The sequence below is a fragment of the Amphiprion ocellaris genome, chromosome 8 (assembly GCF_022539595.1).
Source record: "Amphiprion ocellaris isolate individual 3 ecotype Okinawa chromosome 8, ASM2253959v1, whole genome shotgun sequence".
In the NCBI taxonomy this organism is placed as follows: Eukaryota; Metazoa; Chordata; class Actinopteri; family Pomacentridae; genus Amphiprion; species Amphiprion ocellaris.
This window is the reverse complement of record NC_072773.1, coordinates 36,845,773-36,859,012: the sequence shown is the minus strand read 5'-3', so window position 1 is coordinate 36,859,012 and position 13,240 is coordinate 36,845,773. Positions and strand designations below refer to the sequence as shown.

The window sequence follows — 13,240 nt, the reverse complement described above, 5'->3', positions numbered from 1 at the left end:
AAATGCATGGACTAGTTTTTCTGCATCACTCTGAGACAGGATGTTCCTGATTTTCACAATATTTCTCAGGTGGAAAAAGGAAGTCCTACAGATTTGTTTTATGTGCGAGTTAAAGGACATGTCCTGGTCAAAGATAACACCGAGGTTCCTCACAGTAGTACTGGAGGCCAATGTAATGCCATCCAGAGTAACTATATGCTTTGAAAGCAATTCTCTAAGATGTTTGGGGCCAAATACAATGACTTCAGTCTTGTCTGAATTTAGTAGTAAGAAATTATAGGTCATCCAGGTCTTTATGTCCTTAAGACAATCTTGCAGTCTAGCTAGCTGATTAGTTTCATTTGGCTTCATAGATAAATACAATTGAGTGTCGTCAGCATAACAATGGAAATTAATACAGTGCTTCCTAATAATGTTGCCTAAGGGAAGCATGTATAATGTGAACAGTATTGGTCCTAAGACAGAACCCTGAGGAACTCCATGATTAACCCTAGTATGCTCAGAAGAGTCATTGTTGACATGCACAAACTGGAACCTGTCTGATAAGTAGGATTTAAACCAGTCCAGTGCTGTCCCTTTAATGCCAATAGAATGTTCTAGTCGCTGTAATAAAAGTTTGTGGTCGATTGTATCGAATGCTGCACTAAGGTCCAATAAAATAAGTATAGAGACCAGTCCATTATCTGACGCTATGAGAAGGTCATTAGTAACTTTCACCAGAGCTGTTTCTGTGCTATGATGCACTCTGAAGCCTGACTGAAACTCTTCAAACAAGCTATTCCTTTGTAAATGTTCACATAATTGATTTGCAACTGTTCTTTCCAGAATTTTGGAGAGAAATGGGAGGTTGGAAATTGGTCTATAGTTGGCTAAAACATCTGGATCTAGAGTGGGCTTTTTAAGTAAAGGTTTGATTACAGCAACCTTAAAAGCCTGTGGTACATAACCTGTTACTAGAGAGAGATTAATCAGATCTAACATTGAGGAATTAATTAAAGGTAAAGCCTCCTTGAACAGTCTAGTTGGGATAGGATCTAAAAGACATGTTGATGGTTTGGATGTAGAAACTATTGAAATGAGTTCAGAGAGATGTATGGGGGTGAAAAATTCTGAATATCCATCTGGTCTTACAGCCAATTCTAAAGTATCTGTACTCGATGATACATCTGTGACATTTGCAGGAAGGGCCAGAGTAATTTTTTCTCTAATCGTAATAATTTTATTTGTAAAGAAGCTCATGAAGTTGTTACTGCTCAAAGCTAAAGGAATACAAGGTTCAACAGAGCTCTGACTCTTTGTCAGCCTGGCTACAGTGCTGAAAAGAAACCTGGGGTTGTTCTTGTTTTCCTCTATTAGAGATGAATAATATGTTGTCCTGGCATTACGAAGAGCTTTTTTATAAATTACTAGACTATTTTTCCAAGCTACATAAACTTCCTCTAAATTAGTGGAATACCACTTCCTTTCCAGCTTTCGGGAGGCCTGCTTTAAAGTCCGCAGCTGGGAATTATACCAAGGAGCAGGTCCTCTCTGAGATAGAACTTTCTTTTTTACAGGTGCAACACTATCAAGTGCTGTACGCAGTGAGGCTGCAGCATTATTAACAATATAATCCACTTCTGTGGGGGTAAAATTATAATATTTCCCTTCCATTATATCAGTAAGTGGTGCTGGACTAAATAGAGAGGGTATTATTTCCTTAAATTTAGTCACCGAATTGTGAGACAGACATCTACTGTAATGATATTTATTCTTAACTCCTATACAATCTATTGTTGTAAATTGAAATGTTATCATAAAATGGTCAGAAAGAAGAGGGTTCCGGGGAAATACTGTTAACTGTTTGATTTCTATGCCATAAGTCAGAACGAGGTCAAGGGTATGATTAAAACTATGAGTTGGTTTATTTACATGTTGAGAAAACCCAATTGAGTCTAATATTGAATTAAAAGCAGTCGTAAGGCTGTCACTGTCCACGTCAACATGAATGTTGAAGTCACCCACAATAATGACTTTATCTGAGCTGAGCACTAAATCAGATAAAAAGTCTGAGAATTGAGATAAAAACTCAGAGTAAGGAGCAGGAGGACGATATACAACAACAAATAAAACTGGTTTCTGAGCTTTTAAATCTGGATGAGAGAGACTGAGAGTAAGATTTTCAAATGAACTGTAACTAGGTTTAGGTCTCTGGTTCATTTTTAAGCTAGAGAGGTAAATTGCTGCCACTCCTCCTCCTCTGCCTGTGATTCGAGGAACGTGACAGTTAGTATGACTAGTAGGAGTTGATTCATTTAGACTAACATATTCTTCCTGCTGCAACCAGGTTTCAGTCAAACAGAACAAATCAATCTGGTTATCAGTTATCAAATCATTTACTAACAGAGATTTAGACGAGAGAGATCTAATATTTAACAGACCACATTTAATTGTCCTGTTTCTTCGCTCAGTTGAAATAGTGGTATTAATTTTAATTAGATTTTTATGGTTACTATGTCTTTTGTTTATTTTTGATTTGCTTAATTTATTGAATTTTGGTGGTCGGGGGACAGACACAGTCTCAATAAAGCTAACTGAATTACTGGAGGGTGACAGCTGAGAGGAAACTGCAGAGAGGTGTGGAAGACTACAACTCTGCATCCTGGTCTGAACTCTGGGTTGTCATGCTTTAGGAGTTCTAATAAAATCAGCCATATTTCTAGAAATGAGAGCTGCACCAGCCAAAGTGGGATGGATGCCGTCTCTCCTAATCAGACCAGGTTTTCCCCAGAAAGAGCTCCAATTGTCTATAAAGCCAACGTCGTTTGCAGTACACCACGTAGACGACCAGCGGCGAAACGATGCCATACGGCTAAACATGTCATCGCTTGTCAGATCAGGCAGGGGTCCAGAGAAAACTACGGAGTCCGACATGGTTTTGGCAAAGTTACACACCGATGCCACACTAACTTTGGTGACCTCCGATTGGCGTAACCGGGTGTCATTACCGCCGACATGAATAACAATCTTACTGTATTTACGATTATCTTTAGCCAGCAGTTTCAAATTTGCTTCTATGTCGCCCGCTCTGGCTCCTGGGAGGCATTTTACTACGGTCGCTGGTGTCGCTAGCTTCACGTTTCTGACTACGGAGCTGCCAATGATCAGAGTTGGTTTCTCAGCGGGTGTGTCATTGAGTGGGGAAAAACGATTAGAAACGTGAAGCGGTTTGTGGTGTGCCGGGACAGCGGGCTTGAACTTAGGACTACGTTTCCTACGAACTGTCACCCAGCTACCCTGACTTCCCGGCTGCTCGGGAGCTGCTAGGGGACAGCTAGCAGAAGCTACACTAGCAGCTATATTATTGCGGTCCGCACCGGCTAAGGGAGCCTGGCTAACAGCTAGCGGGGTGTTTTCCATGGTGCGGAGCCGCGCTTCCAATTCAGAGAGCCTCGCCTCCAAAGCTACAAACAGACTGCATTTATTACAGGTATCGTTATCACTAAAGGAGGCAGAGGAGTAACTAAACATGTGACACACTGAGCAGGAAAGAGAAGGAGAAGAAGAGGGAGAAGCCATGCTAACTGCTAAGTGCTAGGCTAGCGGACAGAGATAACAGATTAACTTAGAATTAAGTACTGAGAGGGTGCGTGAAGAAAACGAGTGTATGTTACGATTCAAATATTACCGCTACACACAGATTTAATGAATATCAAATTAGATGGAGTGGATAAGCTACAACAGTCACAGAACACAACACAGCGCTACAACAGGAAGTGACGCAATACGCTCACCGTAACGTCAGACGTCAGCAGATCAGTTCAGGGTTGGGGCGCTAAGATGCGCGTACCAAGGCATAGCTCTGGTATTGAATTTCAAATTAAAAGCTTTTAATTTTTTTCCCCCACATGCCGCAGGAAAGTATGGAAGCCCGTTTCCGCATTTGAAAAAATAAAGTCACACGCTATCTCATATTTATGAGACAGAAAGTCATAATAAGGAGATATTGTCACAATGATGAGATAGCAAATCATAATTATGAGATATTAAGTCATAATTATGAGATAGCATGTGACTTTTTCAAGTGGTGGAAACGGGCTTCCATAGGAAACTAAGTAAATATGTGATGGGGTTTATAATCGTTGAGATGGATTTAAAATTCTTAAATGTCAGTATCTCAATAATATAAAAAGGCTTTGAAATATACTGTACCATAAGCATCTATGAAAAAATATAACCTCCAAAACACTTTAAAGCCAGTCATTTTGTTTCCCTGAATCAATTCAAAAACTTGATGAAGGAAAATGTAATTCATGTAACTGCTTTTCCTGATGTTTTTTTTTCATTCTTTTGCTTGTGTTTGAACCTGTTTCAATATTTGTTATTTATAGAAGTGTATCTGAATTGTCTTAATTGTTTTTATAAACTATGAACATTTTACATTCTCTGAAATGGGGACCTGTCTTGGCCAGGTCTCCCTCGGAAAAGAGATTTTTAATCTCAAGGGACTTCCTGGTAAAATAAAAGGTTAAATAAACAAATAAAAATATATGAAGTGTTGATGAATGGAAACAGACCTTTTGCAGCAGCAGCACTTGATCGGCCAAATCTTCTCAAGTTGCAATCAATTAATTAAAAAAAAAAAAAAAAAACATTAACAAGAGCTCTAGTGTGACAACATGAATGGAAGCACAGAGAAAGTGGTGGAGAGAGAGAGTAGAATATTTTATTTTTGTAAAAACCAGGTTTTAAAATGATTCCAGCCAGACTTTCTTATCCACATTCCTCTCAAACTAGAACAGAACCAAACATGTCCAGAAGCACTGGACTGAAACTCATATCCTGGATAGACGGTGGTTTAAATTTCTTTAATTGCACAGGAAATAATGACCTGTAGGAGAGCGACCTGAGGAGCCTGCTCAGAAGCTGTTTGTTTAGGGGGACTGGGATCAGTTCAAGAAACCTGCTCTTAATGAACTTTATTGATTTTCAAATTGATCTAATCAAATCTCCACTGTTTGATAGAATTTGTTCATCTGATCTTCTGAAGAAATAAAAGTACACAACTGCTCATCAACGCCACAAAAGCACTCAAACACTGTATAATTTCTATTTCCTCCCCTTTATCAGCCCTAAACAGCTTCAGTTTGTGTCATATTCTGCTATAAAATGATCAGAAGCAGGTCTGTGGTAGAAGTATTCCTGCCTGGTGACTTTAATTTTTCTCTATTATAAGCTCGGCCTGATAAACCTGGACTAACAGTTTGTAATTTACAGCCAGACCAGGAGAAAGAACACAACTATTAGTTAAAGCAACACTGAGCTCCAGAAAAAGAAGACCATGGCTACAGCTAGTAGAGCATCTACGCTCCATCACTGTAGATGAACTGAACTACAGTTTGGTTGTTTGCATGAAGAAATGTGTTTTTTCTTTTTAATCCAAACAAATATTCATGTCTGTAAAGTGTGTGGAGAAAGAATGAGGAAAGACTGAAGCTGTGTTAACTTTTCTTGGAGGAATCAAGAATCACAGCAAATGGAAAACAAAAAACCCAACGAGGTGGAGGGTTCATCAGCCAAACGACAAATCAAATGCATCCAACATGGTATGTGGTGAAACATCATCTGCTTTTGGTGCCTGAACCCCATCAGTCGGCTTCACTCTCTCACTCCCTGCCCCGCTCAGGCCACGACACGACTAAACAATGGCAAACCCTCCCACAGTTCGATTCAGAGAGTCCTTTTAGCGAATCCTGGAGGCCTCCGACCCCAGCCCCGGCCCTTCTGAGGGGAAATGGAGGGCCGAGAGAGGAGGGGGAGCCCAGTCTTCATGGCCTTTAGTTGGCTTTGGCACGGAGCTGCGCCCTCTTGCCCGTCACGGCCTGGAAGCCGGTCTTGATGCTGGCAACGGAGCAGCGGGAGTGGCACGTCTCGCACTGCAGGAAGTAGAGACGAGTGTCCTTCTGCAGGATGGTTTCTGGGGAGCGGCAGGTGTGACACGTCACATATTCCTCTGCAGTGGTGAGAAGAGGGCGGTTAGCGCTGCAAACGGAGCTTCACAGAGTCACAGAGTCGATTAAAAGTGTCCTCTACTAATTTAGGTTGGTACCCCTGGAACAGTGGGCAGTGGAATGAATGTTTCTGAGCAAATGTGGATTCTACATTATTGACATTTTACATTGTAAAATGCAGATTCTGTTTTGGTTTGTAAAATTTATCATGGCCAAGCTCCACCTCCGCTACAAGAACTTGTTTAAAAAAAACTTCCAGCAGACCAGCCAGAGCAGCTCTAGAGGTGACTGCATAGTAACTTTAATGGAAAAGTGCTCTTGGGCAGTCTATTTTCTCTTGAGGACTCTGTATATATTTTTTAAATGTGTAGACGTGGGAAATGTACAACACAATCATGTGCAATAGTGTTAAAGGAACATGTATAGGGTAATTATGTGTCATGTAGACAGGGATATATGTAATAGTGATTAAGAGAAATGTGCAATACAATTCTATGCAATAGAGTCAGAGGGATACATGTAGTGGAATCTTATAGTGACAGAGGGGTTAGTGTAGTATAGCCATGTGCAGTAATGATAGAGGGATATGTGCGGTGTTCATCTCACTCCATTGGCTCCCAGTTCATGTTGGAGCTGATTTTAAGCTACTTCTTTTAACATATAAAGCTGTAAATGGCACTGAGGCATCATATTTAAAGGAGCTGGTAGTTCCATATGAACCAGTAGGGACGGGTCTGCTGACTGTCCCCAGAGTTAAAAAGAAGACAGCCGGTGCACGGGATTTTTATTTTCATGCACCGTCTTTATGGAACACTCTTCTGTCTGACATGAGGCAAGCTTGATCAGTGGAGGAGTTCAAAGCAAAGCTAAAGACCCACTTGTTCTCTGCTGCATATGAATCATAAATTGTTATATTATAATTGTGATATAGAACTTAGATATTGTTCCGATCACTTTTATTGTTGTTATTGTGTCTTCTCAGCCATTGTTTTTATCAGTTACCATTTTATTCTAAGTAATCTGTTGCTTGCCCTGTCAAGCACTTGAAAGTGCTATATAAATAAAAGCTATTATTAATATATTATTAATATCAACAAAGAGATATGTGCAATATAGTCATGAGTAATTGTTAATTAATTACTGCTTGGTAGCGTGCCTTGGTCCTCCAGCTTCTGTCCGTTGTGTGTTTTGTACGTCTTTGTTCAGTTATGGTCTTATGTCATTTCTAATTTCTATATTTGTGATCAGCCAATGGGACTCCAACAAACCTGGGAAAATAAACTGTGGGACTTTTTGGCTGGGCTGCCGGCTGTGTTTACAGAGCAGACAGGAGACAAACACAGAAACTAATAAAAAATCTAAGCAGTAAAATATCTACAATATTTAGAGTCACATTTTTTGTACATGTTGATTTATTTATCTTTAATTTTGTAACGTAAGAAATCAGGATTACGCACAAAATAATTTAATTTTTATGTTTTTGTGTTCTGTTAGTAGCTAATAAATGTAGTAAATCTACTGAACGCAGCCTCTGTGTCATTTGTTTGAGGTCAAAATCAGATTAATCTTCATAAATAACCGGATAAATTCCCACTTACTTATATATCTTCTCAACACATTTTCTATCTGTTTCTGTTGAAATCTGCCTTTGATCACAAGCTGATTGTTTCCGTCTATGGAGCCGCTGCAGGTAGAAAAAAAGCAAAAATACAAATCAAAATTTCATTCAAACACACAGAAACGTCTTTTTATTTGAGAACTCGCGTGAAACGTGCCTTGTTCCCAACTCAGCCAGCAGAAAAGCGAGGAGATGTTTAGGCTGACGATGCAACCTGAAATGAAACGGACGAGTCGATGTTTAAAACGTCAGCATCAGAGTGAACTAGAACAAACTGAGTGGGACGTCAGCATGGAGGAGGTTTCTGAGACTCACAGTTTGCAGATGTCTGTGAAGTTGACGAAGGAGGTTTTCTTGGTTCCCACTCGGACCACCTGAGGAGGCTTCATGACAAACTTCCTCTTCTCTCCGGCCACCATGTCCGGGTTCTTCTCCCTCATGATGTTGAAGACTCGGTTTAGGAGCTGAAACAGAAATGATCAGACCTTTAGCTTTATTTTGACTTTTATATGTCCAGGCTTCCAGTACCCTTCACACAACTGCATTCACCCTGTTCCACCCAGACTGAAACTACCCCAGATGGTCACTGATCCACCCCCATGTTTTACTGTGGGGGCAGACAGTCTGGTTTGTAGCTTCTCCAGGCCTCCTAACCAGTAAGTTGGCTGGATGGACATCAACTGAAAACTGGATTCATCCCTGAAGAGAACCTTAGTCCAATCATCAACAGTCCAATCCTTGTGATCCCTGCAAAGAGTAACCAGCTTTCCTCTGTCTTTCCTTGATGAAGAGCTTCTTCCTGTCCTGTGGGACTTCAGACCAGCTTCAACAAGTCGCTTTCCAACTGTTCTTGACCAACAAGTCCCATTTCTCCACAGTGTCCACTCATTTTTAAGGTCCCTGGAGGTCTGAGGACGATTCCTGACACAGGAACGGATGAGCGACGGTCATCTGGTGGGTAGAAAGACGTTTCCTGACCAGCTAGCAGTTTGGTAGAACCATGTTGGGCTTGTTTTTTCTTGGTGGAATGAACGGCTGTCTTGGAGATCTTCAGTTTTTTGGCTACCTGTCTCTCACTCATGATGGCTGCCTTTGTGGCTTCACATAATTCTTTAGTTTTAGGCGTTATGTGAGAGCTGACAACTTCTGAGTTCTGCTACAGCTTGAATGTCAGCAGGAAACCACTCTAGACCTTTGCATGTGCTGCTGATGACAAGAAATGTCCTCTCATAGACCCTGGAATACAATGAAGCTGAAGCAGGTCAGATAGGACATAAAGTATTATGGAATCAGCTGCATTTTTAGTCCTGTTCATTGTATTCTACAGGTAATGTACCTTTAGTGGTACCAGGCATTAAAATGAAGAAGAAATTGAAGAAAACAAGGGCGGTCTGATCATTTTTCCATGACTGTATGCGTATCATGTCTGTGCGTTGGCATTTGAAAACGTCTAAACGACTAAAACGACAGCCCTGTATTTGAAATAAAGACGGTAAACGCTGCAACACCTGCTTCTTTATCCCCCAAATTCCTACTTTAAAGAAACGGTTTTCTACACTCATGAATACCAAACACAGAAGTATGAGCATCTATAAATCTTTCCATAATCTCTCCTTCCTTCCTCTTCCTGGGTGCAGTCGTACCTCATCATAAGTGTAGTCTCTTTCCGATCCAGCCCAGGCCGGTCCTGTGGACGAGCTGAACGAGATTCCATCGTTGTTCTTCCCCTCGTCGTCCTCCAGGGCTGGAAACATATTAAACAAACATATTATTACACATGCACTGTGTTTGGGTTCTTAACTTTAACCCTCCTGTTGTCTTCATTTACAGGCACCAAAAAAATCTTGTTTTCTTGTCTGGAAAAAAAATCCAAAAATTCTGCAAAAAAATTCCCCAAATTTCTGAAAATTTGCAAAACCTTCAGGAAGAAAATTCCAATAAGTCCTGAAAAGTTTCCCTTAAAAGTTTTAGATTTAAAAAAAATCCCCCAAATTTGGCAAGAAAATTCTTGAAAATATTTTCAAAAATTGAGTAAAAATCTTCCCAAAAAATCCTAAAAAATATCTAAAGTGATTCCATATATATCAGTGAAACTTCTAATATTTTCTTTAAGAACATTTACATAAAAATCAACCAAAATCCAGCGAAATTCTCTGGATTTTGGTTGATTTTTATGTGAATGTTCTGAAGAAACATTTTTAACATTTCTTTTTTTCCACCAAAAAATGTTCAAAGATTTCCCAAAAATGTTGAACATGTGGACATCAGAAATTTCGCTATGACAATATATTTTTTTCCACATTTTCAAACTTTAAAACGGGTCAATTTTGACCCGCAGAACAACACGAGGGTTAATGATAAGGAGATTCAGCCCTACCGTCGTCTTTCTCCAGAGGCTCTCCCTCATCGAAGTCCACTTTCTTTGACTTCTTCTTTTTGGTAGGAAGCATCAAATCCAGGTTGTCCTCCTCCAGTGCTTCCGTCTGCTCTCCTTCAATCTTCAGCTCCTGGTTTGGGACGATGAGAAGTGAAACAAAGTCAGCAGATGTTCAGCAATGATTGGGCTAAAAAAGCAATTACAAATGATGAGGAGAGAAGAAAGAGAAAACTGGTCGCTGACCTTCAATCCCTCCTCAACGTCATTGTCAAATACTTTCTTGGGTTTCTTCTTCTTTTTCTTCTGGTTGAAGAAGTTCAGGTCATTCAAATCATCAGAGGGCTCTACGGAATAGAAAGAAACTCCAGTTAGCGTCTAAGAAGAATTCAAAATGAGCTTTGAATGAGCTTTCAGTTCTGAAATCTCCTTATCTTCATTCTAACCTTTCTTCCTGCCTTCATCTTCATCCAGGTCCATCTCTTTGTCGTCTCCAGCCTCTGGTTCGGCCTCCTTCGCCTCCACCTCTTTAGCCTCTTCTCCTCCCATCCCTTCACCTCCGTCCTCATCCAGCATGAAGGGCTTCTTCTTCTTCTTCTTCTTCTTGGTCATATTGGGATCGAAAATCATCTGAGGAAGACAAAAATGAAGTCTTATAACTGGATCAGATTTTGAAAGAGCGGCATAACTTTTCATCAAGTAGTTAACTTTAAACATAACATAAAATAAGCTTTGGCTGACGTCGTAGTATTACAGTATGAGATAGGGACTGGAGATCTGTGTGTCGACTAATAATTAGATGTTAACAGTTTATTTTGTATATAAGCAAACACACACAAAAACCCTGGCTTCAGGGGCTCAAATGAGGAGATTTGCTTTTGTCAACCCTTCTGTTCAGACTCGAATACTCCTAATAAAAGGCACATTTTCACAATTTTCAAAACCCAGATCAAGAAAACAACAATTCCATTGAACAGAAAGAGCTCTGATTCACAGACAACCTGTGATCGCATTCAACTGATGTAATCTTCTGAAATGCAGCACCTACTGGAGCAGAACAGGGTGAAGTAAAACACCAGGAAGGATCAAGAAAGGATGGAGATGACAGAAATGGAATGAACAATAAGGAGGAAGAGAATTAGGAGGAGGTAGAGAGGCCATTTGGAGGGCAGAAATGTAGGACGGGTGAACACTGACCAGTCGAAGCGCCTTTTGGGCTGACCGAAGAGCAGGTCAGGTCTTTCTTTCTCTTGATTCCCAAAGGAATAAAACCAGCCATCCCATCAGAATTCTAGTTAGGAAAATCGGGATATCATGTCTGGAAGATGGGGATGTTATTCCAACCATTGTGGGGTTGGAACGGATCAGATTATACTGTGGAAAAGGACACGACTTGTGGGCGCAAAGGGGAAATATTCTGCATATTTCCATGTCATTCACCAAAGAATGACAGTTAAATAACTGGCCATGTTTTCTAATATTTAACTGCCGTAATTCAGATAATACCTTCTGTCACAGCTTTATTTTAGCACAAAATAATCTGTCCATCTGGAATAAACGAGGTAAAGCTTAACAGCTTTTTGTTTCTGGTAGAAAACTAGGCTGACCTGGACGCTCAGCTTGGCAAAGAGATACTCAAATATACTCAAAAATACTCAAAGATGCCTTATAATTTCAATACATTTAAAGTATGCCTCCTCTGTTTGGACAGAAAACTGTTATATTACCAAATACTATCTATAACCAAAGACACACATTCAGACAGGCTCCTCAGAGGATAGTCAACATGTTCAATTATTAAGGAATGAAATAATTGACAGAAATAATGTCTCTCCTCTATTAGAAAAATTAAAAAAAATATCTCTGCTATATTAGCAATACAAAACAAAACAAAAATAGCTCTCACAAACGTTCAAACACTAATAAAAAATATTTGTTAGTTTTAGGTCAATTTAGTGCCCAATGAAAAACAATGAAAACCAGGACATTTTCATCACTATAAAACACAACCAGGACAGGACGTGAAAAGAGGACATGTCCTGAGAAAACAGGACGTTTGGTCAGACTGTATAATAAAGATTCTTACTGTATTATTCAGTCTACGGTCACCCTATAGACTGTATAATAAAGATTTTTATTCTATTTCCACTCCACTCTGGACTGTATAATAAAGATTTTTTAATTATTTCCACTCTACGGTCATGCTACAGGAAACAGTCACCGTTAGCGCCGCAGCTCATTTAGCGGGCAGCTAATGCTACGGGCTAACTCCATCCTTTCACTTTGACCCATCCAGCCGCTGCGACAGCGAAGACTAAAGAACCACGGTGACTGTTAATATCATTTACGGTGTGACAGGCCGTCTTACATCGGTGTATGGGATGTTTTGTGGTCTTTCCGGGCCGGTCGGGCCGCTGCTAGCCGGGCCGCTGCTGGCCGGGCCGCTGCTAGCCGGGCTGCAGCCATGTGAGCCGCGGCGGATCCGAGGCCCAAAGTCATCCTGAACCAAGATGAGAGCCGATAACTCATCCAAATCCGCCAAATAAGTCCACACACCGACACGGAAGAAACGGCGGGCATCCTGGGATGACTTACCTCGTCTCCTGACATGTTTTCGGCTTGAAAAGTGACTGAAATCCGGCTACTGTTGCTCCTCGATCAGCTTCTCCGCTGCGCCCAAATTCTCTTGCATCAGCGTTGGACCGCAATGCGCAGGCGTGAGGTCGCCAAATCCTGACGTACATACTTCGCGACGGCGCATGACAGCTAGAAAGTGCTCAGGAACGACAATTCTTACCTTCACTTTATACGGTAATATGAATTTGAAATTGTGGAAAAATACATATTTTCACAGTGAAACTTCTGATGTCCACATTTTCAACATTTTTGGGAAATCTTTGAACATTTTTTGGTGGAAAAAAAAGAAATGTTAAAAATGTTTCTTAAGAACATTCAGAAAAATATCTACCAAAATCCAGTGAATTTTGCTGGATTTTGGTTGATTTTTATGTGAATGTTCTTAAAGAAAATATTAGAAGTTTTACTTATATATATATGGAATCACTTTAGATATTTTTAGGATTTTTTGGGAAGATTTTTACTCATTTTTTGAAAATATTTACAAGAATTTTCTTGCCAAATTTTTGGCATTTTTTAAAAATAAAACTTTTAAGAGAAACTTTTCAGGAATTATTGGAATTTTCTTCCTGAAGGTTTTGCAAATTTTCAGGAAATGGAATTTTTTTGCTAAATTTTTGT

General features: G+C 40.0%; 1 protein-coding gene across 1 annotated transcript; it reads right to left on the bottom strand.

Annotated features, from left to right (window-relative positions):
* Nucleotides 1-4,683: 4,683 nt before the first annotated feature.
* eif2s2 (eukaryotic translation initiation factor 2, subunit 2 beta) lies at nucleotides 4,684-12,719 on the bottom strand. Its single transcript, XM_023284155.3, has 9 exons — nucleotides 12,578-12,719; nucleotides 10,429-10,612; nucleotides 10,229-10,329; nucleotides 9,986-10,115; nucleotides 9,252-9,352; nucleotides 7,924-8,072; nucleotides 7,766-7,822; nucleotides 7,589-7,674; nucleotides 4,684-5,992 (listed from the first exon to the last, which is right to left on the bottom strand). The coding sequence occupies exons 1-9, from the start codon at nucleotides 12,590-12,592 to the stop codon at nucleotides 5,817-5,819; spliced, it is 999 nt and encodes a 332-aa protein (XP_023139923.1). The 5' UTR covers nucleotides 12,593-12,719; the 3' UTR covers nucleotides 4,684-5,816.
* Nucleotides 12,720-13,240: the final 521 nt, after the last annotated feature.